Here is a 21,158-nt window from a genome sequence, read left to right as displayed (position 1 = left end):
AAGGCTTAATGTGTCAGAAAATCCTGTTTAGTTTATGATGCTATTTTCCCTGTTTGCCCCACAGAGACGTCCCTTGAGGCTGAAGGGGACACAGGCTTCTACCACTCCCCAGTCTTCCACGAACACATGCGCATTCTCTACACCGTCACCGGTATCCTAGCAACCGCCTTCGTCGCCGTCATCGCCGTGGTGATGTATGGCGTGTGCCGCGCCCACCACTGGTTCAGAGGTTACGACGAGTTCGACTCGCTGCCAGACGACGGTCAAAGGTCAAGAAAGGTGTCGATTGAGGACAACGGAAGCAGGTCAGGCACCCCAGTTCGAAGGTGTGTAGCATTCCCAACTCTTTTCAGTATTCAGTATTTCAGTTATCATTGTAAGAAAATAAAAGACAGTCGCACTTGTTATAGAGGTTAATCTTCTGGATTACTCACTAGAGAGACACCTAGCTTTTACTGTTGGTACTGCAAGTAAGATTCAAATCTACCATTGTGCAGTACTCATCAAGTTTCGGGCTACATCAGCTCTGTAGGAGAGACACCTAGCTGTTCCTGTTGGTAGTAATAGTTGGACTCTGAGATATTATTGTGTGCAAGATCAAATGTAGTGTGTCATTCTGTACCCAAGTTTCATTGGGTCCAGGACTATGTGGTAGCCAGCAGTATCAATCAGCTACGTAGCAGAGACACCTAGCTGTTACAGTTGGTCCTGCAAGTTAAATTCAAATGTCGTCCCACCTGCAGGTCTGGTCTGGTTCAGGACTACATCGAGACCAGCAGTATCAGCTAGTTATGTAGCAGAGACACCTAGCTGTTACTGTTGGTACTGCAAGTTATATCCTGCAGCAGTATTGTGTAAATGCTTGTCAGTCATTCCATCCCTAGGTCCCGTCGGTTCCGGGACTATCTGGAGGCCAGCAGTATTAGCCAGCTGTGTAGGAGAGACACCTAGCTGTAACTTATGGTACTGCAAGTTAGATTCAAATGTCGCCTTTCCTCCCACCTGGAGGGCTGAGGACTATGTAGAGACAAGCAGTATCAGCTAGTTATGTAGCAGAGACACCTAGCTGCTACTGTTGGTACTGCAAGTTTGATCTTAAGGCAGTGTTGTATGGAAATACTTGTTAAAATATAATATAAAATATAGTCTGTCATTCCATCCCCAGGTCTTGTTGGTTCCAGCACTATCTGGAGACCATGGTGTAGTCTTTCTTCCACACGCAGGTCTCGTCGAGTCCAGGATTACCTTGATATACTAGCAGTATCAACTAGCTCTGTATGAGAGACATCTAGCTGTTACTGTTGGTATTGCAAGTTGGACTCAAATTTGTTTTACATCCACCTGCAGGTCTCGTCGAGTCCAGGACTATCTGGAGACCAGCATTATCCATCAGCTAGTTCTTTATAAGAGACACTTAGCTGTTACTGTTGGTACTGCAAGCAAGATGCTGAGTCAGCCCTGCATGGAAAATAAATGTTGTTCTGTCATTCCGTCCCCAGGTCTCGTCGTGTCCAGCACTACCTTGAGACCAGCAGCATTAACCAGCCCCGCCCGTCCGTCCAGGCCATCTACGAGGCGACCAGCGTCGACTTCACCGACACCAGCGGGGACCAACCGCTACTCAACTCCCTCAAACCTAAGAGAGTCTGAGACACTGGATCACATTACGTCTACAGGCTCAAAATCTCATGTTCGTAATAAAGAAGCCAGCAGTAGCTATAGGGTGTTTGCTCATAACATCACAGTTTTCATACTGGCTGGTCAGCCTTAAAATTATCATGTGTATAATGTGTACTTATGTCATAGTTATGTGAGTGTGATAACACAAATCCAAATTTACACGTCATACAATACTATTAAGTTACTCAACTCTCTCAAACCAAAGAGAGTTTGAAAAGTTGGATCATATAACGTCTGCAGACCCATAGTCTTGTATTAGTGCCCCAGTAGCGAGGTAATGTCATGCACGAACACCCCATCTCTCGCTACCCCAGTACTGTTATATTGCTGGTTCACTTATACATTTCTTTGTACTAATTATGTCATGATTGACAGGAACATGTGGAGCCATTTGTGTCACCTCACAGAGGATGAACTGAACTGAACTGAATTATGTCATCCTCATGATACTGCAATTAGACGAATTAAAATTCAGTTTCACAGCAACTTCCAGCTTGACCATCTGATCATAGATCTGATCATAGATATGTACCAATCCAGTAGCCCTAAAATGTAGAACTGCAAAATGAAAACATAGGAATGCAGAAAGCCTCCGCAGACAATTGTGACATTTGTAAGACCACTCTCTGATCCTTGTAAATAAAAAGCCTGTATCAAGATAGACAAAAAATCTTGTGTGAGAGATTCAAGAGCTCAAGATAATATGTGAGAATGTAGTTTAATGCGGTGCATGGCTGTAGAAAAATGAGAAATATGTTGTCTCTGTCAAAGTTTCAGCACTTCAAGTTTAAAAAATGAATGTGCTTGTACGATTTTGTGTTTAAACTTTCTAGCCGAACAAATTCCATGTGTACAGATTATAGAATACTCCCCGTACTCTGACTTAGTCACTGTACTTTGTGCTACTGCTGTATGTAACAATATACGCCATGTTCTAGCTGAATTTACTGTACAGGAAAGAGGCTGAAAATGATGTAAATAATCTACCCGTAAGGGGAAAATCTTGCCAATAAAGTTACTCCAAAACCAGTGCCAATCAAGATACACACATTATCATAGAGCATGTGTAACTATTCAAAATCATTCCAATAATTCTAAATAACGTTTTGATATGATAGCAGTTTATGGCCAACACACGAAATATGACCTGTCTTTTATTGCTTGATAGATGCCCTAATTTCTCTGTACCTAAAATGTTTTTTAAACAAGCAATATAAAATGTTTTATGTAGTTTACTCCCAGCATATGTTAAATCATGAGGCACATTATGATGTGTGTGCATTGTAAGACAATGTGTAATATACTATAGTATAAGAAACGGAATTGAGGAAGAATCTATGTGTATATGTAGAACGATACGGTTTGCAAAAGAACAATCATGTATATGTAGAAAGTTGTGATCACTGCTAAGTTTTAAATGAAGAACACGGCAAGAATTAAGTTTGACGTTTTCACTGTTTTCTTTATTGACAATCATTTTGCACCTTGATACAACAAGGCTTGTTCATTTTGTGCCACTTACAGCATCAGAACGTTCTTGTCATGAAGTCTTTGTGAATTATGCATAAGATAAACATTTTATGTGTAAAATATCAATAAATTCAGCTGCCACAGATACGAGAATATCCCACGTTTGAAATCACTCAGCCTGTACATTTCAAATACACATTGGAGATAATCTCTTGTTGTAGGACTCACGAACAATATATCTTCGCAGCTTCAAGCAATGTTCAGCACAAAATAGCCTTGTAACAGGGTGTAACTACAGATAGAAACAACAAACATCTTATGCCTACATTTTACTTTTTGTTATGCATATACAAGATTGGCTTATTAAGTCAAATAAGCCATGGTTAGCCTCAGTTACTAGCATAACTCAGTACCTTTTGAGTAGCTTTGAAGATAGATTTCAAACTACCCAAATGACTTAACGTTCTAGATAGTTCTTAGCAGATAAAGCATTTTGTATCTAATACACGCTATACGCCATTTAAGTCACAATTTCTCCAAAAATAGAAAATCTAGATCTACTCACAGTTTGGCACAAATTTGTACAATGATTTACAAACGTCAAGACACCTTGAACATTAATCACATTCGAGATAACGTCTTTCAAACTTTGCATTCAAAATAATTCTACACATTTCTGTGTTATGATTACAAATATTGCATATGGAAAACTCATAGAAAATACCATAATCTCGTTTTTTGCATGGTTGACAAGACAGACTTGCTGCATATATAAACGTATACAATCTCTCTCGCTTATTTCCTAACCATTTGATAAACATTTCCACAAAAATCAGTAATGATTAAAAGATGTGTGAAAAAAACGTATAAAGAACACTCCAATTATATATTTCTTTAAAAAATTATATGTTAAAGCTGCTCTTTGAAACGAAAAATTATTCTAAAGTTAGAACAAGTACGTCCGGGCCTCTCATACGCTCAAGAAGGACGTCGCGTGCACTTCATTTGTATTCTGACAGAGGGCGCTTCTCCGCGGTCCCTGTTCACCTCACCCACCTGTCCCTGTAGGAGGTGAGCGCCAGGTGGAACCTGTCAAAGTCAAGGGAGTCGCTCTCACCTGGAAAAAAAGAGAAGAAAAAACAAACTTACCTCAGATTTGATCCTAAATTGCCTTTCCTATTACACTAGTCAAAATGTAACATCCCTCGCTGGCTGTCGCGTTTATGTAAGACCTAGTGCTTGTAACGAACGTGTACTTACTAATAAAGAGAGCCAAAGAATCGTTAAAAAAATAGTGAGGGCACCTTATTTTGTCTCAGGAAGAAAGTTTGATCGTGTGCTATAAATGTGGACAGTTTGGCCGTGGTTCTATCACAACAACGTGAATTTATGTCTAGGTGCTATAGTATCGTTTCGACCGCAAACTTTCAATCGCCTTTCCAATTATAATAAAATTAATAGAAATAATTTTAAAGTAAATTGTAGCTAGGTGACTATATATACGTTGTTGTTTCTGTTTACAGGACTGATGGAAATCAGACATACAAACAAACAAATGAAAAGCCTACCCGGATCCACACCGCTGTCCCCATTGGTTCCCTCTGCGTCCTCGTCATCCGCCGCAGCCAGGATGTCCCGGATGTCGGCCTCGGTGGGGCGGTATCCCAGCTTCCTTAGCGCCTTGGCCAGCTCGGATGACGTCACCGTGCCGTCACTGTCTACATCAGCCATGGCGAACAGGGCGCGGGACTCTGGGGGGAACAGCGGTGAGAAGCTTCAGGTATCGTTCACACAAGCAAAAGATGGACAGCAATCATAGACTGCAAACCTTCATTGTCATTATAGTTTATCCATACTTTTACTTTTACTCGTAAAATTTGATGAGGTAGGTGTAGATGCCTTAAAAAGAAGCTGCCGGGTGTTTCCCTGTGGTGTAATGGTAGAAAAGTTCGATGAAAGATAATCCCAGATCAAGATGTTACCAAGGATTTAATGACCGTTTAGACCATAGAGTTATGGCTTAGATCATGGATTTCCCCAAATGAATTATGTCATTCAGAAGTTTCCCTTGTACCAACAACTGGAACCAGCTGTAAAACACCACAGTTCCAAGGTGCAGATATTTGAGCAAAACCAAACTTACTTTCCACCTCGTCAACCACATCATCGTCTTCGTCCTCCTCTTCCTCATCTGTGAACAGAGAAAGATGCACTCATTGGTATGAGCTCGAGAAGGCTGTATGGATTAGAAAGTCTTCATGAGCCGTACGTGATGAGGGGGGATATTAATCAACTCATGTTTTGGACCACATTTTAACACTGCAGCAGCGACACCTAGCTGTGGTGCGAATTAGAACCAGTCAGAATTACCGTGGTAGCCTCTACAAGGCTATTCACTCTATTTGGCCTATTTCTACTATTTTCCCAGCGATCGCGCGGAGCCTGGTAGAGGCTAAGTTTTACCAACCTGATGACAGTATTCACAGAGAAAACTCTAAAACATCTGTGACAGAAGATCTAGTCTCGAATATATTTTGGCATGGTTGCTGGAAGGACAGCAAATACTGCATTATGATTGGCTAAGCATGACCACGTGATGAACACGTCATCACCTTCCCCGTCCTCCAGGTCGGTGTCGGAGTCGTCGCTCTCGCAGGCGCCGTCGTCCCGTGGTGCACTGCGGCGGCGCACCCAGACCATGAGTGACGTGTCCATCCCGCCTGTCGTCATCAGCCGCGTGTCGTCATGGGACCACCGCACGTTCGTCACGTGACTGCTGTGCCCGAGGTACTTCTTAAACTTGGCGTAGTCACCCTAAGGAGTAGAATTTTTGTAAGCTCGTTAAGAAAAGAAAGTGAAAACTCGAAAATCATTTTTCTCATTTTGAAAATTATGAAGCTGTAATGTGTTAGATGCCAAGGAAACAAGACAAGATTGAAACATAAAAGATACCCAAAGTACTATCATACAATGTACAGATATTCTTTAAACATCTGTAAGTCTGAGACCATAGGATGGCAAAGCTTTTCCCTCTTTCATCTTCCTCTATGTCTGACTCTCTCTTTCTCTCTCTCTCTTTCATACTCAAACACACAAGCTAAATATTAATACTATCTTATAACTAGTCTGTTTTTACTGCTTTTATGAGTATCTATTATCAACGTCCAAGCGAGACTAAAATTGAGATAAAACACAGAATAATCACGATAACGTACATCGCAGGGGAACCTGAAGAGCTTGACGAAGCCGAAGTCGTCCGCAGCGGCCAGCAAGCTCCAGTCGTGGGAGGCGGAAACGGCGTTGACATCCGTGACGTCACATCCGGCCGGCCACACCCCACTGGATAGTGGACCTAGAGTAATAAATGTAACATTTGATTTGTTTTTACCGTTCATGAACGAAATAGATTCCAGAATATTGAAGTTGATTGTAGTAAAAGTGTAATTTTTACCTAGTCTAAGGTATTATATAATCGGAACCACCCGAATGCTTTACTCGTTTGGTGCCTAACATACTACTCACCCAGCACACCTGTCCATGTGTACCACTGCAGCGTCTTGTCCGGTTCGCGCATGGGCAGGTGTTTGCACCGCGGGACTTCAAAGAACAGCCGCTCCCGCGCACCTGAGTTCACCTGCAGGACACGCCCTGGTACCCGGGTAGAAATTTGTTAAAAGTTATAAGAAATTAAGAGAGCAATTTATAAAACTCTTACCTTGATGTATATACTACACGTTTTATGATGGCAATATTTAGTCCCATATAGTATAGAAGTAGTTTCTTAACATACCTGTACTTTCCCTGTCGCTTTGACGGAGATAGACATGGACCAGTACTTTAGTTTGTTTACATACATGGGACTCCCAGTCGATATAACTCGTTTGTACAAATCCTAGTGCACTTGTTTGTATGTTTGTTTGTTTGTTTGTTTGTTTGTTTACCTACCTGTTCCCTCCCAGTCGATGTGGGTGATGTAACTAGACGCGCCCTTACAGATCCCCACACGCTTGCCCTTCTCCATGTTGTACACGTCCACGTGGTTCTCGTGGGAGGCGACGGCAAGGTACTTCCCGTCTGAGGAAGGTGAAGAAAAGAAAGCCATCATAGAAGGAAACTTGACAGTGACGGCACTATTCCATTTCTTATCTGCTCTATTCGTTTTGCTCTATTAAGAGACTACATTCCTTCAGTTTCATTTCTCAAGACGTTGGAGAAGCAGAAAGCCTTCTTTTTAGAAGCTTAGGAAACCTGAAAGTTCCGTCAAGATTCAGATTCAGACACAACTTCGTATCTGATATATAAACTTTCATTTTGTTCTCGGAGACTACAATGCTTCAGTCTCATTCTAGTTTCATTACGTACCTCCTGTCTAAGGAAGGTGGAGAAAATTAAGGCCTTCTTATAACAGAAACTTTATAGCTTCTCAATGATTCTTCAGACACAACTTCTTAATATCTTCTAATTTATTTGCTCTCCTCCGAGACTCTACATTTCAGCTTCATAAAAGAGAGAATTCCTTGTATCTTACCAGGAGAGAACCGGATGTCTGAGATTTTCTCCTTCCGGTGGTGGAACTTCGTCTTGATCTCCCAAGACTCCAGGTGAAGAACAAAGAAGCTTCCTGAAGAAAATTTTAAGGAACGTCAAGATGTGATCTTTTGTACGAGATGGACAGTACAAAATATAGAGTTTAAAGCATTTAGGATGAATGTGGATTAGACAAAACCATTATTTCGAGCACATATGGGCTGTACAGACTTCCAGTCACCTTTGACCCGTCGCTGGAGTCACCGGTCTTTTAAAGTAGGTGCCAGAAGTGAAGGGTCATTCTTTTCGAAGACGGTCATAGGAATGGCTGAAGTTTTGGTAACTTATTGCTCTTTTGTGTTGGGTTAAACTTTTGATAGACTGAACTTATTTAGACGGTCGCAAGAATTTGATAGCCTCTACCAGACTAACTATGCCGGCTATAGGAAGAGTATTCGCCAGGGTTTCACTTGCACTTCACTCTACTGGCTAATTATTTTCTGCCATATTCTACGCTCCATGCGCCCGTTAGAGGGCCTGGTGAAGAATTTGACTCCGAATTGTTTAAACTTCAAGTTTGAAGAAAAAGAAGACCGGGAAATCTCACCGTTGTTCTGCCCGACCGCCAGCAGCCTGCCGTCCGGGGAGAAGTCGGCACACCGCCCGCCCACCTCCAGCCGGCGCGCCGCCAGCATCACGTTCTCGGCCACGTCCCACAGACGCAGCGTCCGGTCGTCGCTCACGGTCGCCACGATGTGCTTGGTGGGGTGGGTGGCAAGGCCCCATAGCTCGTTCTCTCTGTGCCTGCCCATGTGACCCTAGGAAATAGACATGAAAGATATTCGTATTTAAACGTGGCATTTATGCATGGCTGCTTTTTTTTTTATTGCTGTGATTTTATTGATCATGACGTGACGATGATACATCATGTGATAGTGGGTACGGGGGCAAGCACAGTGCTCGTTCTCCTTGTGCCTGCTAATGTGGCCCTAAGAAATATAGAATGAGAGACATAGATTTTCTTTTATATGCAGGCAGTGTTACGTCATCATAAAACGAAGACACCATACATTTTGACCGCGATTTGCTTCGTTGGATAAGTGGTAAGTCTCTACATGGGTTAGTGTGCGTCGCATTTCTATTTGACAATGTGTTTAAACCCTTATGTGCATTCCCCAACCCGTGCGAGGATTCTGAGCCTGCCTGTAGCGCGCGCGTGTGTTCTTGTATGTGTATGCGTGTGTTTGTGTCTGTCTGTACTTGTGTGTTTATTCCCTCACCTGTGCGAGGATGGCGAACTTCCCCGTTGCCCTGTCCAGTTCCAGCACCTCCCCGTTCTTGGTGCCGACCAGCACGGTCCCCTCCCCCGGGCACACCGTGTGTGTATGTGTCTGTCTGTGTGTCTGTCTGTGTGTCTGTCTGTGTGTCTGTCTGTGTACATGTATTCCCTTACCTGTGCGAGGATGGCGAACTTGCCCGTCGCCCTGTCCAGTTCCAGCACCTCCCCGTTCTTGGTGCCGACCAGCACGGCCCCCTCCCCGGGACAGACCGTGCGAACCGGCGGCTTGTCCTCCAGCAGCGCCCCCTGGCCGGCCCGCAGGAAGTGCCGGTTGATGGTGTACCGCTTCACGCACTTGGCGAAGTCCTCGGTCCAGACGCACACCACGCCGTCCTTACCGGCCGTTAGGATGTCCTGAACGGCGGAAAGTGTAAAGAAAGGGTCAACACTGTGCTTACTGATAAGCCTTTCTCTAGTATACTAGATACCAATTGTCACAAGACAGCAGACACTAGACCAGATCGATATAAAAGAAGGCATCATAAAGAATTAATTTCAAGTCTTAAGGTTTAATTGTATCTATCAAACTTTCGCAGTGTAAGTGACACTGAATTGCATTCAAGTAACAATGGTGGAAATATTCACAACGACCTATGATATTGCGCATAAAACTATCACCTAGTCTACAAGCTTATAAGTGGTCCAAATCAATAAATCTAAATGGCAATTGAAAATAAAAGTCACCCTCTTATTTCAAATCTATACTAAATTTCCCTCAAGACAAAACACCCTGAACATTTTTAGTTACGCCATCTAGCGTTTGGTATCAGTAGTCCAACATTCTCCCATCGTGCACCGCGGTATCCAACATGGCGGCAAGTTCGAAAATGGCAAAGCATTCGAACTCACATGTCCGTCGACCTTGACAGAGAAGCAGGGCCCGCTGTGCGCCTGCACCGTCCTGGCCAGGTTGTTGCCGCGCCAGACGTACACCTGTCCGCTCGGCGCACCTGTGTAGACGTCCTCAGGTGAGCTGCCGTGCGCCACGCTCACCATGGTGTTGATCTCACCTGCGGAGCCGAAGATCCCGCGTCTGGAGGTGAAGCTGTTTCCTGTGAGAAAGATGTGTAGGTAAGGGATCTCTTAGGGTTAGTTTGCTCTGCATGATTTGTCTTGTTTTAAAGTCACGTACTGATAGCTAGTGTAACGGTGAAATGACGTTGGTTTTCCTGTGTTTGTGTGCATGCATTAATGTGCGCGTGTGTATTTATGTATGTGTGTCTGTGTCTGTCTGTTTGTTTGTTTGTCTCGCGCTATGTGTGTTCCTTTTTTTCTCTCTGTAATAGGCCTGTGATTGCTGGGCAGCCAAGATAGCTCAAACGATTAAACGTAGACAACCCTGAACTGTATGTCTGCAATAATTCTTACAGGCTAAATTCTTAAAAACTTCTTCTTCATCTGATGACGCTGAACATCATGAAAATTATGAGGCTAATGCTCCAGTGTGCACAGACCTGACATAGTCCAGAACTTGACATGTTTGATCCCGATGGTGACGAACCGCGCGCTGTCGTACGGGTTCCACTGGACACCAAATATCTTGTCCTTGTGACCTCTGCGGGGCAAAGGGCAGAGGTGAAGATTTAGTACATGACCATTGCGCCATTTCTTTTTAACGTAAGACTTTATCTTGTAAGACTTTATCTTAACCCTTAATGATGTTGTACTTGATATGGAAACGTCTTGGCTCAATATGCATGCCATTAAATTTATGTCATACCATAAAGGCTGTTTCATCAACCAATTCTAATAAGTTTGACGTCTCAGAGATGTGAGTCGTGAAAAACAATCTACCAAAGAGTGGTTTTACGACTTAAACAACACAGATAAAGTTGCTTACTTGGTCTTCGCCAGTGGCGTGGCAGTCTTCCAGTCCCAGATGACGATAGAGTGGTCATCATCAAGTCCTACACTGGCCAGTCTTGTACCAGCCGCTGTAAGGGGCAAATAATGTGCATCATTTAGCTTGTAGATCTGTGTCGGTGCACATTAAACATCAAATTAACCAATGTTTAATTCAACAATGAGTTGAAGTACAATACCTGAAAACGTTAAGTCTGCGTGTTCAGATTTTATCAATGAAAAACCCTATTTGACGGACCAATAGTAGAAACGCCTTCAACCCCCCCCCCCCCCCCCCCAGATACTAATTTTGCCGTGAAAAGTACTTAAATCTTTCATAAGCGTTAAGATATACTAGTAATTTGGACACAAGTTGCACTACCTGTGAAGTCCAGCTCACAGACGCCCCTAGCGTGTTGGCCCTGAAGTACAGCCAGGTTCTCCATATTTTCGGACTCCCACACATGGATGGCTGGGTCTTTCCCCACCTGATGATGAAAGTGGGGTATAAAATGTTTGTTTTACATTGCAACATGCACACCGTCCCTGTCTATGAGCTTGGAAAGTGTTACATAGCTGCGCTGCCAAGAAGGTTACGCAGAAAAAATTATTTTGTAAAAAGACCATGTCTGTACCTGTCCCGTAGCAAAGATATCGTCTGTAGGATGTTTGGTGAGACACAGGATGTCGTCCGTGTGCTGCAGGTAGAACCGCTGGCTGTGCGAGTCGCGCTCGTACACGATCCCCACCGCTGCCACGTGATACACCACCTCGCCGTTACGCGTGTAGTGCAGGTTATTCCTGCAGTCCTGAGCGCGGTATCTGGGCGGGAAAAAATAAACGTTTAATGCCTGAATTATGCAAGCCTGTATCAAAGAAAATATTCACACGCCTGTAACTCATACAACCATGAATTGGTAAACAATCCCGCAGCTACACGTGCATTACAGTTGAATGAAAGCGTTGGATGGGGCTCTATCAATGTTAGCGCTATAACAGAAGTCAGGTGAGTGAGCGCAAATTCTTAAGCCATGATCTTATCATAAATCCGCCGCACAATACGAGATTATGTGGTAATATTTGTTTTGTTTCACTTTCTCCACTCAGATATGAGGTCTCAGTTGAATAACACCTTAAAAACATGGAGTATATGTATAGCCGAATGTGTACTTTGAGTAGGTACAATCTATCGTAAGTTTTGATAACTCTCCTCACCCGTGCACAAACTTGAGCTGCAGGCTCTCGTACGGCGGCTTGTTCCTGTCCACGCCTGACGTCAGGTACTTGAAGCTCTTCTTCCTCTTCTTGACGTCATCCTTGGCGACGTGCCTGTCGTACGTCACTTCCGCTTCCTGTTCTACGTCACTGTCGAGATCTGCGTCAGACACGTCAGAGTCTTCCTGCTCCTCGTCTGACGAGAGGTAGTCTGGGAAAGACAATGAAGACAATGAAGTGATAACGCGGCTATAACGCAGTGATAACTCACCTATAACGCTGGGGTCAGCCCTGAATGTCTGGAAGTAGTTTCCACTGGAAGACCGTGATAACTCACCTATAACGCAGTGATAACGCAGCTATAACGCAGTGATGACTCACCTGTAACGCTGACGTCCAAGCCGTTATCATAACCCGGTTTATCCGGCAGCAGTTTCCACTGGAAGACCGTGATAACGTGGCTATAACGCAGTGATAACTCACCTGTAACGCTGGCGTCTAGGCCGTTATCGTAGCCCGGAATATCTGGCAGCAGTTTCCACTGGAAGACCGTGATATCGCGGGTATAACACAGTGATAACTCACCTGTAACGCTGGCGTCCAGGCCGCTATCGTAGCCCGGTTTATCCGGCAGCAGTTTCCACTGGAAGAGCGTGATATCGCGGGTATAACACAGTGATAACTCACCTGTAACGCTGGCCTCCAGGCCGTTATCGCAGCCCGGTATATCCGGCAGCAGTTTCCACTGGAAGACCGTGATAACGCGGCTATAACGCAGTGATAACGCGTCTGTAACGCAGTGAGAACTCACCTGTTACGCTGGCGTCCCCGCCGTTATCGTAGCCTGGAATGTCCGGCAGCAGTTTCCACTGGAAGACCGTGATAAAGCGCAGTGATAACTCACCTTTAACGCAGTGATAACTCACCTGTAACGCTGGCGTCCACGTCCGGAACGTCCGGTAGCAGTTTCCACTGGAAGACCGTGATAACATGGATAACGCGCCTGTAACGCAGTGATAACGCGTCTGTAACGCAGTGATAACTCACCTGTAACGCTGGCGTCCACGTCCGGAACGTCCGGCAGCAGTTTCCACTGGAAGACCGTGATAACATGGATAACGCGCCTGTAACGCAGTGATAACGCGTCTGTAACGCAGTGATAACTCACCTGTAACGCTGGCGTCCACGTCCGGAATGTCCGGCAGCAGTTTCCACTGGAAGACCGTGCTGTCCGCCCCTCCGATGGAAACCACGCGGCTCCCTTCGCAGCTGAACCGCACGTTGGTCACGTGGTCAGCGTGGCCGCCATATTTCCTGAACTTAGCCCCTGCCAAAGAGAAATACAGAGAACGATTCAAAACGATGTTTTCTCTCTCTCAGAGCGCAAGAAAACAGTTACGAAAGCAACTCGATTTGATTTTGAAAACGGTCAGCGTCAGGCCTTTCAGATGCCATCCACTACCTTTCGTCAGTGACTCTTAAAGCAGCATATGTTACACTGTTCTGTTGTCCTTTAAATTGTATGTGAATTAATAAAGCTAGATGTTGTCAAAAGATACTATTCAAATTTGGATAATGACCTCAAAGTTACAGAGTAATGATGTGGACATCAAAACCTACCTTTCCGGATACAGGGGAACCTGAAGAGCTTGACCAATCCCTGGTCGTCTCCCGTTACCATGACGCCGTGGTCAAAGTTCACGTCTGCGGTGTTAACGTCCGAGAGGTCGCTGTACTTGGGCCAGATGCCCTGCACCTCGTCGCCCAGCACGCCCGTCCACGTTTCCCACGCGATCGCCGACAGGTCGTCTCTCTTGTTCGCCATCTTGCCTTCTGGAGAAAACAAAAGCTGTTGACTTACTGTTCATCTCATTTCCTATATCACTTGGTATAACTATTTGACCGTTAGGGCACCACAGAAGATCTGGGAACCAGTTTTTTCCACCATTCTCGATTTTTTGTTAAATCAGATACATTCATATTCGCATGCTTCCCAAAAGGAGAAACACTTTGGGGTGGATCGGATATGATTTGTGGCAATCTTCATAGCTCAGTTCATCGATAATGTAAGCCCCATTGAAAACTGTCACTTTCTGAAATAAGCTTATGTCGTAATACTAGCATTCAATCTGTCAAAAGACAAAAGAAATATTACGGACGATATTTCATCTATTTTGCATGCCATTTTTCACATTGCTGTGTCAGCTTGGGATATTCCAGGATATGTCAAAGTGATAGAATTAATTTTGTCTGGCCTGGAAACAATATTTCTTCACAGCATATACGCCATTTGGAAACCTAAATCGAAAAAAGTGAATTCCACAATACAAAAAAGTCGTATTTAACCTGTAATAAAACAAAAAAAATGCGTCCGGTGATATTCAAAATATTCTAGGGAATGTCACTTTTGGCCTAGAAGTAAGATTTCTTTACAGTATGTTGTATGTACGCCATGCATCTGCAGGACGTGTCTAAGACTGCAGATGCTCAAAACATGATGATGATGATGATGTCCGCCATACCGGGCATCTTGTAGATCTGCCTCTCGCCCTGCTCATCGTTCGTCTGGAGGAACCTGCTGTCCGTGGACCAGTCGATGTGCATGACGGGATAGCTGCCTGCCGGAAACTGCCGAACGCTGTCGTAGTTGGCTGTCGGGTCGAAGACGGCGACGCGTCCGTCGTGCGAGGCCGCGGCGAGGTAGCGGCCGTCCGGGGAGTAATTCAGGTCACACACCGCCTGGCCAAGGGTGTCTGACGTCACGTGCACCGTCTTCTGAGACATGTCTCTGCAAGGATATTCATAATTATGAATCAGGTTATTACACACACGACATGTTAACCACAATACCGAATGCTTCAACAAGGAAGTTGGCAGAAAAAATTGAATTTGAGGTATGTAATTATTGGATGAAACATAATCAAAGTTTTACGTTCGAATGAACACACTTGTAGTAAGAAGTAGGAGTGACGCGGTGTGCTTGGTCAAAAAGGTGAGCCGTGGCGAGGCCGCACTGAACGAATAGACCTAAGATTATACTTAAGGTCGCTTCAGGGATGTGGATCACATTTTATTTTCGTTTCATTTCTTTCGGGTTTAACCGACTAGCTATAAGGTTTATTTTCGATCATTGAAGGGTGCTGAAGCGCCATCAGTTGAGTTGATCTTGAACTGTAGCCTTGACAGTCCATGATTTTAACAAGAGGCTGCACCTTCTGTTTCGAATATATTTAAAAAAATACTGTAAGACGCCTCACCGCTTGTAGAGGATCTCTATCTTGCCGTCCTTCATGCCCAGCGCGATATGCGACCCGTCCGGACTGAAAGCCGCCGCCATGACAGTCCCATCATGCACCTCGCGCCGCAGCACGGGGGATCGGTCCTTCATGCTCCAGATTCTGTAGGGATGAAGACAAAAGCAAGTTTTCGCTTGGACTAAATGTCACTATATAACATTTTTACACAGTTTACCATCAGCAAATATCGATTCTGTTTTACCCTCGATTCAAGCTTCTTGGGTGCCGCAATCTTGGAATGTGGGCACCGCCATCTTGTATTTTTTTTGAGTGCTTTTGTCAGAAATATCGATAACTAAGACAATTGATATTACCCAATGCTCCTTTTCGAGCGCTCCTACACGGCTCTTCGAAAGGCCATTATTTAAAACTTAGCTTTTTAACCTTTTCAACAGGCGGGTTAGGCAGTGTTTTGTCGGTCCCAGTTCTATAAAGCATTGGTCTTTTTCTTTGTCTTCCAGTCGTGATTACTGTAACTCGGTAGTAATACTGCGCATCCAGTAGCTAAGTTACGGAGAAGGAATTCCACCAGGGGGATTTTTCTAGTCTATATAGGAAATGACGTTTTATAACTCTAGAAAAACACGGCTGTCCTAACCTGACGGTGTGGTCCTCCCCGGACGTGAGGAAGCTGGGCTCGGACGGATGCACGGCCAGCGCCCGCAGCTCCCCCGGACCGTGCCCCTGCACGAGCTCGTGCACGGTGCGAGGCGCCTCCGGCTCCGAGATGTCCACCTCCAGCAGCTCGTTGGTCGTGGTGCCGACCAGGACGGTCCGGGCGGTCGGCGAGAAGGCCAGGCTGCACACCGACAGGTCTGGAACAGACATGGACAAATGATCCCGAAAGTTTAAGACCTGTTTTAAAGAATACGCCACCTGAGTAGACGAATGAAACATTTTGACGAAGAGCCCGGCATCACTTTGGCCTTGAGCCCAGCCTTGTTAGCTTTGGTGCCCTTTTAACGGTCGCTACCCTGGCATGTTGGCCGTTTATTCCTCGCGCAATTGCAACTTGAGGGCATTCCTTTTTATAGTTATAGCGCAAAATTTTGATGTCCTGTTACGAAAATGATTGTCTTACATCCTTGTCAGCGGTTTGTACAGTCTCAGCCTGATCAAAAATTCTATGAGATAAAATTCGGACTACGGCTTACGATGTCGATGAATGTGACCATGCCGTAAAAGACATGCATACGATCATTTTGTTTCCTGCAAAATCTTTATAGACAAAGAGTGAGAGAAACCACTGCCTTTAGTCTCTAGAAACGAATACAAATAACTGCAACAAAACGAATCGGTCGATGTTTTATAACGAGATGACCTACCCCTGTCGCCCTCCCCCAGTTTGAGGGTGTTGGTCTGGCTGAAGTTCTCATCGTACAGGTTAACTGTCCCGTCGGAGGACACGCTGGAGAAGCCGCGCACCCTAGCGGATCCGCGAGGATCTGCAGTCAGCTGGGCCTCCACAAACACCACTTTACTCTGGGATATACAGGGAAACATCGTAGCCTATTTTATAGGTGATTCTTATCATCAACTTTCTTATTGACCTTCCCGGTAGATGCTTTAAAATGACAAGTTGCGCTGAGCCCACATAAAATCTAGGAGTATCAAAACGGAAATCTAGGATTATCTAACCAAAAGACATAATAAAATGCAATCCTAAGAGACAATAACAACCTAATCTTAATACACAAACCTGACACAATCTTAAAACGCATGTTGAATATACTATCAAGGAAAACATACTGTTAATGTTGACACCATTCACAGAGCCAGCTCCATGGAGCTATAAGTGCAGCTACTATTGGGTACTGTTAAAGGCATTAGGTCAGTTTTATTTAAGACAGAAAATAAATCAACCTTAAGACGCATTAAGAACTTACTCTGAAAAAAAAGGATAGCAAAATCATGCAAAGCCCCACAAGAAGTTTATCCCTGAAATGTTTCCTGACCTCGTGCGCGTTCTGCACGACCTCCTGCGCGCTGAGTTTCCCGTCCCGCCACACGTACACGTCACCCTTCTCCGTCCCGCTGTACACCACGTCACCCGACCCGAACGCCACGGACAACAGCGACGTCTTGCGGCTGCTGTCGGTAAAGTCGCCCTCCTCTGACGTCATACCGCTCTCTGGCGACAGGGTCCAGAACTGCAGGTGATCCACGCCGCACGTGACGAGCTGCTCTGGCTTCCATGGGTTAAACTTTACATCGAAGACCTGAAATTTATAATCAAAGCAAAACATGAAAATAAACATCTTTTTTTATGACATTATTTCTTTGATACTTGGTTTCAAAATGGATGAGCTAATATGAAAATCAAAGAAACAAAAAATCATTTTACAGGCAACTACATAATAAACTGGAGAAATTCGAGATCTTGATAGTTACTCCTAGAGCTTTTATCTTCTGGACGCCAAAGATGATAAAATAGAAATACAATCATAAAGAATGTCATTCGGTGCTGACATCTACATGTATCTAGTGGTCAAAGTAATATAGCTGTGTTCTTGACTTGCAAGCTATTATCAAATAAGGATGAGTCAATAAGTGATTCAATTCTAATAAGCGACTGGCTTGATTCAAAGGTAGACACATCCTTGGAAGTCCGTCAGAAGCAACTCAGACGCTGATAAAATTCTGAACAATATATCGAGGTATTTCAGTCTCAAGAAGATACGGGACTTTACCTTTGTGCCTAATTTCAACTCACTTGAAAAAAAAAGCTTTTTATAAATTAAACAAATCGTATTTCTTATTGACGCACCCTGGTATGATAAGTACTCACCCTGTCCAGTGCCACGCCCTTCACCAGCACCTGACCCTTACTCCAGTCCCACACCGCGACCTCCGGCTGCTGAACGTACTGTTAGATAAGTAAGATGAGCCTTACCCTGTCCAGGTTGTTAGATAAGTAAGATGAGCCTTACCCTGTCCAGGTTGTTAGATAAGTAAGATGAGCCTTACCCTGTCCAGCGCCACATCCTTCCCCATCACCTGCCCCTTACTCCAGTCCCACACCACGACCTCCGGCTGCTGAACTTACTGTTAGATAAGTAAGATGAGTCTTACCCTGTCCAGGTTGTTAGATAAGTAAGATGAGTACTTACCCTGTCCAGCGCCACGCCCTTCCCCAGCACCTGCCCCTTACTCCAGTCCCACACCACGACCTCAGGCTGCGGTCCCACCCCGACTGACACCAGCCGCTACGGAGGGGAAGAGAGAATGGAAAGATGTACATGTCATCACCTACCTCATTGCTGTCACGAGAAAATGTATGGTCCTCGCGTTGTGAGGCTCTTTTCGACACGTCGTTTCTGACCCATGTCGAGATAGTGCCATACGTCAAGGCTAAAGCTTGACTTTATTCGTCGAGGCGAGGCAGCCTTTTTGTCTCAATGGTGCACTTCGGTACATTGGGCGAAAGTCGTCGGGGGAAAGCTGTGCTTGCGGTTCTAACCCCCGACCTCCCTCTGGTCGCGTTAGTCTATTGTTTTAAACTGTCTGTCTTTTATGTACTTATTTTATTTTGATGTGTCAAGTTGGCAGGAGTGGGTTGGTGGGAGCTCGTGGACGTATAACCTGTCGTGGGTAGCTTGGCATATCCTTTTTCTATCGTCCTTCCTTTTGAGTGTAAGTTACGTTGAAAAGTGGAAAAAAATAGTTGAATAAGTACTTGTTTGTCTTGTCTCGTTTAGTATTCCTTCTTTGATTATGTTATACCCCAATTAAAAACGAAAAGAGAGAAGGGGCGCGTCATAAGGTTTCATGTAATTATAAGTACGATGTACTGTCATGTAGAGCCACATAGAATTGTGTTCTGGGAGTCATTTATGCAGCAGTGTGCACATTTGAAAACATGCTTGAAGGTACTTGATTTTTTGCCAGATTAACCAGGTAACAAAAATACAGCTGATTTAGTTGGTAGGTTGTTAATTTGGCTGTATAGCCTAGTTTACGGTCGGGCCTGACCAACTAGCCAATTGTCAGGTACGATACGACAGCGTTGCATAGTCTTGTAGTTGGATATCAAAATGCATCACAAAGTCGAAATGTAGTTGGATTAGCTTCAGAATCTGTTCATGTCAAATATAATCGGTAGCGGTTACAAAACCATTTGTGCAATTCTCAAAGATGTCACAATAGGGAGCCAATGCAATGGAAAACCCGTACCTCTCCGGTAGCATCAAAGTCGAGAATCCTGGCGCCCATCGCGTGCACGCCCTTGAGGATGGAGACGGCCTGAGTCGTGTTGGAGTCCCACACGCAGACGAACGGCACCGACCCGACCTTTCCCGACTCGTCCCCGACCTGGCCCGTGGCGACAAGAGTGCGCTCAGGGTGCAGAGCAAGGCTAGAATTTTGTAGAAAGATATTGTAAAATTTGATAAAACAACATTTATGTGTCATTCTACCTCACAGCAGTTTATGAAAGGTTTAGGACATTTGTTTCTCAATTTTTCGTGATCCATCCAGTCACTAGCAAAGACGACCCAGCGAAAATAATGGCGCTAATATTCATACAAAACTTTTAGATATTTTATCCTGCAGTAAAGAGAATACTACTCGACAGTGTAAGTTGTTTTTGTCTTTGTGGCAACATTAATATCTGTTATTTGTTTCTTTTAATTCAAAATACATCCAACAAAATGAATAGACAAGAATCACAAGACAAAGTGGCGACTTGATTTGCGCAGCTTATATCCTTCCCGCCACTTGTACAGCACCGAAAGAAAATGGTACAAAACAAGCGAACATTTGAATAATAACAGATACAGCAGTGAGTTGTTAAGGCGCAAGTCCCGATCCCCCACCCAAAGGATAAGAGGTACATGAAATAACTAAAAACGTTGTGCATCTACTTTTAATAGAGGTCAAAAGCAAATTCCCTTTTTATCTGTTAGATGCATTCCTCACCTGATGATGTCGTCGTTGTGTCCCATGAAGAACCTCTGCGTGTGTTTGTCGGGGTTGTAGACGATCCCGACGGCAGCCGCGAAGTACACCACCTCCCCCGCGGCGCTGTAGTGCACGTTGTTGCGGCACCTGTGGCCCCGGTAGCCGTACACCCACTCCAGGCGCAGCCGCGCGGCCGGCACGGAGCGGTCCGTAGCCTCGCTCAGGGCCTCGGGCTTTCTCGCCTGGAATGTTACAATTTTCTTTTTTTATTCATTTCTATAAACTACAGTATGTATGAGCTGTGTTCAAATACAACAAAAGTCTTTCCAAAGTTTTGGCGGTTGGTAAATGTAGCCTTTTTCAGGTTCGAATGACCAATCAAACAGGACAAGGACACATGACGTCTGCAATTGGTCAAAGGTTTAAAGAAGCTTATACCGTCCCCCAAAGACCAAACTTAAGATAAACCTACGAGGACAATACCTGTAGATCTCCTGTAGTTGTGGCGCAAAACTTGGGACATATTGTGTAATGAAGAATCAAAAAACTTCATAAAAATAAAGTATGAAGACGAAATAAAGTTGAAATCGCAGAGACAGCTACACATCACGTGACATTCGGCATCAGATCGTGTTACCGTTGCCATGGTTACCTTGTGCCCCGCCCCGGTAGGATTGGACATGCTGGAAGCGATGAAGGCCTTCCTGGACGCGGACCGCCATTTTGTGCTGGCCGGTTCCGCAACTTCCTTCTTCAGAGGGGGCAAGACGCCACTAGAGAAGGAGGAATGTGAAGTAAAGAATAACATGTCAACATCTTAAAGGCGTATTGTACAACTCGTCGTCATCTTGACAGGCTAGCTGTTTGACTGTTCTTGACTTCATCTTTCT

General features: G+C 44.6%; 2 protein-coding genes across 2 annotated transcripts in view; one reads left to right on the top strand and one right to left on the bottom strand.

Annotated features, from left to right (window-relative positions):
• Positions 1-3,305, top strand: part of LOC136422534 (delta and Notch-like epidermal growth factor-related receptor) — a 43,255-nt gene extending 39,950 nt beyond the window's left edge. Inside the window, exons 11-12 of the mRNA XM_066410306.1 lie at positions 65-326; positions 1,500-3,305. Of these exons, the coding sequence (XP_066266403.1) occupies positions 65-326; positions 1,500-1,650 (413 nt within the window). The 3' untranslated portion in view covers positions 1,651-3,305. The remainder of the gene's footprint in view (positions 1-64; positions 327-1,499) is intronic.
• The window catches only part of LOC136422533 (echinoderm microtubule-associated protein-like 6), a 70,353-nt gene continuing 52,311 nt past the window's right edge, over positions 3,117-21,158 (bottom strand). The window contains exons 8-34 of the mRNA XM_066410305.1: positions 20,921-21,041; positions 20,287-20,510; positions 19,543-19,723; positions 18,480-18,575; positions 17,325-17,588; positions 16,695-16,851; positions 15,968-16,184; positions 15,331-15,471; positions 14,596-14,861; positions 13,694-13,906; positions 13,242-13,400; positions 12,074-12,284; positions 11,494-11,680; positions 11,241-11,346; positions 10,857-10,950; positions 10,471-10,571; positions 9,866-10,068; positions 9,131-9,370; positions 8,285-8,495; positions 7,679-7,771; positions 7,096-7,224; positions 6,673-6,798; positions 6,366-6,502; positions 5,763-5,964; positions 5,294-5,341; positions 4,719-4,901; positions 3,117-4,267 (exon numbers count right to left, since the gene is read on the bottom strand). Coding sequence (XP_066266402.1) covers positions 4,194-4,267; positions 4,719-4,901; positions 5,294-5,341; positions 5,763-5,964; positions 6,366-6,502; positions 6,673-6,798; positions 7,096-7,224; positions 7,679-7,771; positions 8,285-8,495; positions 9,131-9,370; positions 9,866-10,068; positions 10,471-10,571; positions 10,857-10,950; positions 11,241-11,346; positions 11,494-11,680; positions 12,074-12,284; positions 13,242-13,400; positions 13,694-13,906; positions 14,596-14,861; positions 15,331-15,471; positions 15,968-16,184; positions 16,695-16,851; positions 17,325-17,588; positions 18,480-18,575; positions 19,543-19,723; positions 20,287-20,510; positions 20,921-21,041 — 4,384 coding nt within the window. The 3' untranslated portion in view covers positions 3,117-4,193. The remainder of the gene's footprint in view (positions 4,268-4,718; positions 4,902-5,293; positions 5,342-5,762; positions 5,965-6,365; positions 6,503-6,672; positions 6,799-7,095; positions 7,225-7,678; positions 7,772-8,284; positions 8,496-9,130; positions 9,371-9,865; positions 10,069-10,470; positions 10,572-10,856; positions 10,951-11,240; positions 11,347-11,493; positions 11,681-12,073; positions 12,285-13,241; positions 13,401-13,693; positions 13,907-14,595; positions 14,862-15,330; positions 15,472-15,967; positions 16,185-16,694; positions 16,852-17,324; positions 17,589-18,479; positions 18,576-19,542; positions 19,724-20,286; positions 20,511-20,920; positions 21,042-21,158) is intronic.

Source organism: Branchiostoma lanceolatum, chromosome 17, assembly GCF_035083965.1.
Source record: "Branchiostoma lanceolatum isolate klBraLanc5 chromosome 17, klBraLanc5.hap2, whole genome shotgun sequence".
NCBI classification, from domain to species: Eukaryota; Metazoa; Chordata; class Leptocardii; order Amphioxiformes; family Branchiostomatidae; genus Branchiostoma; species Branchiostoma lanceolatum.
Note: the sequence above shows the minus strand (reverse complement) of the source record. Positions and strands in the feature narration are given on the sequence as shown.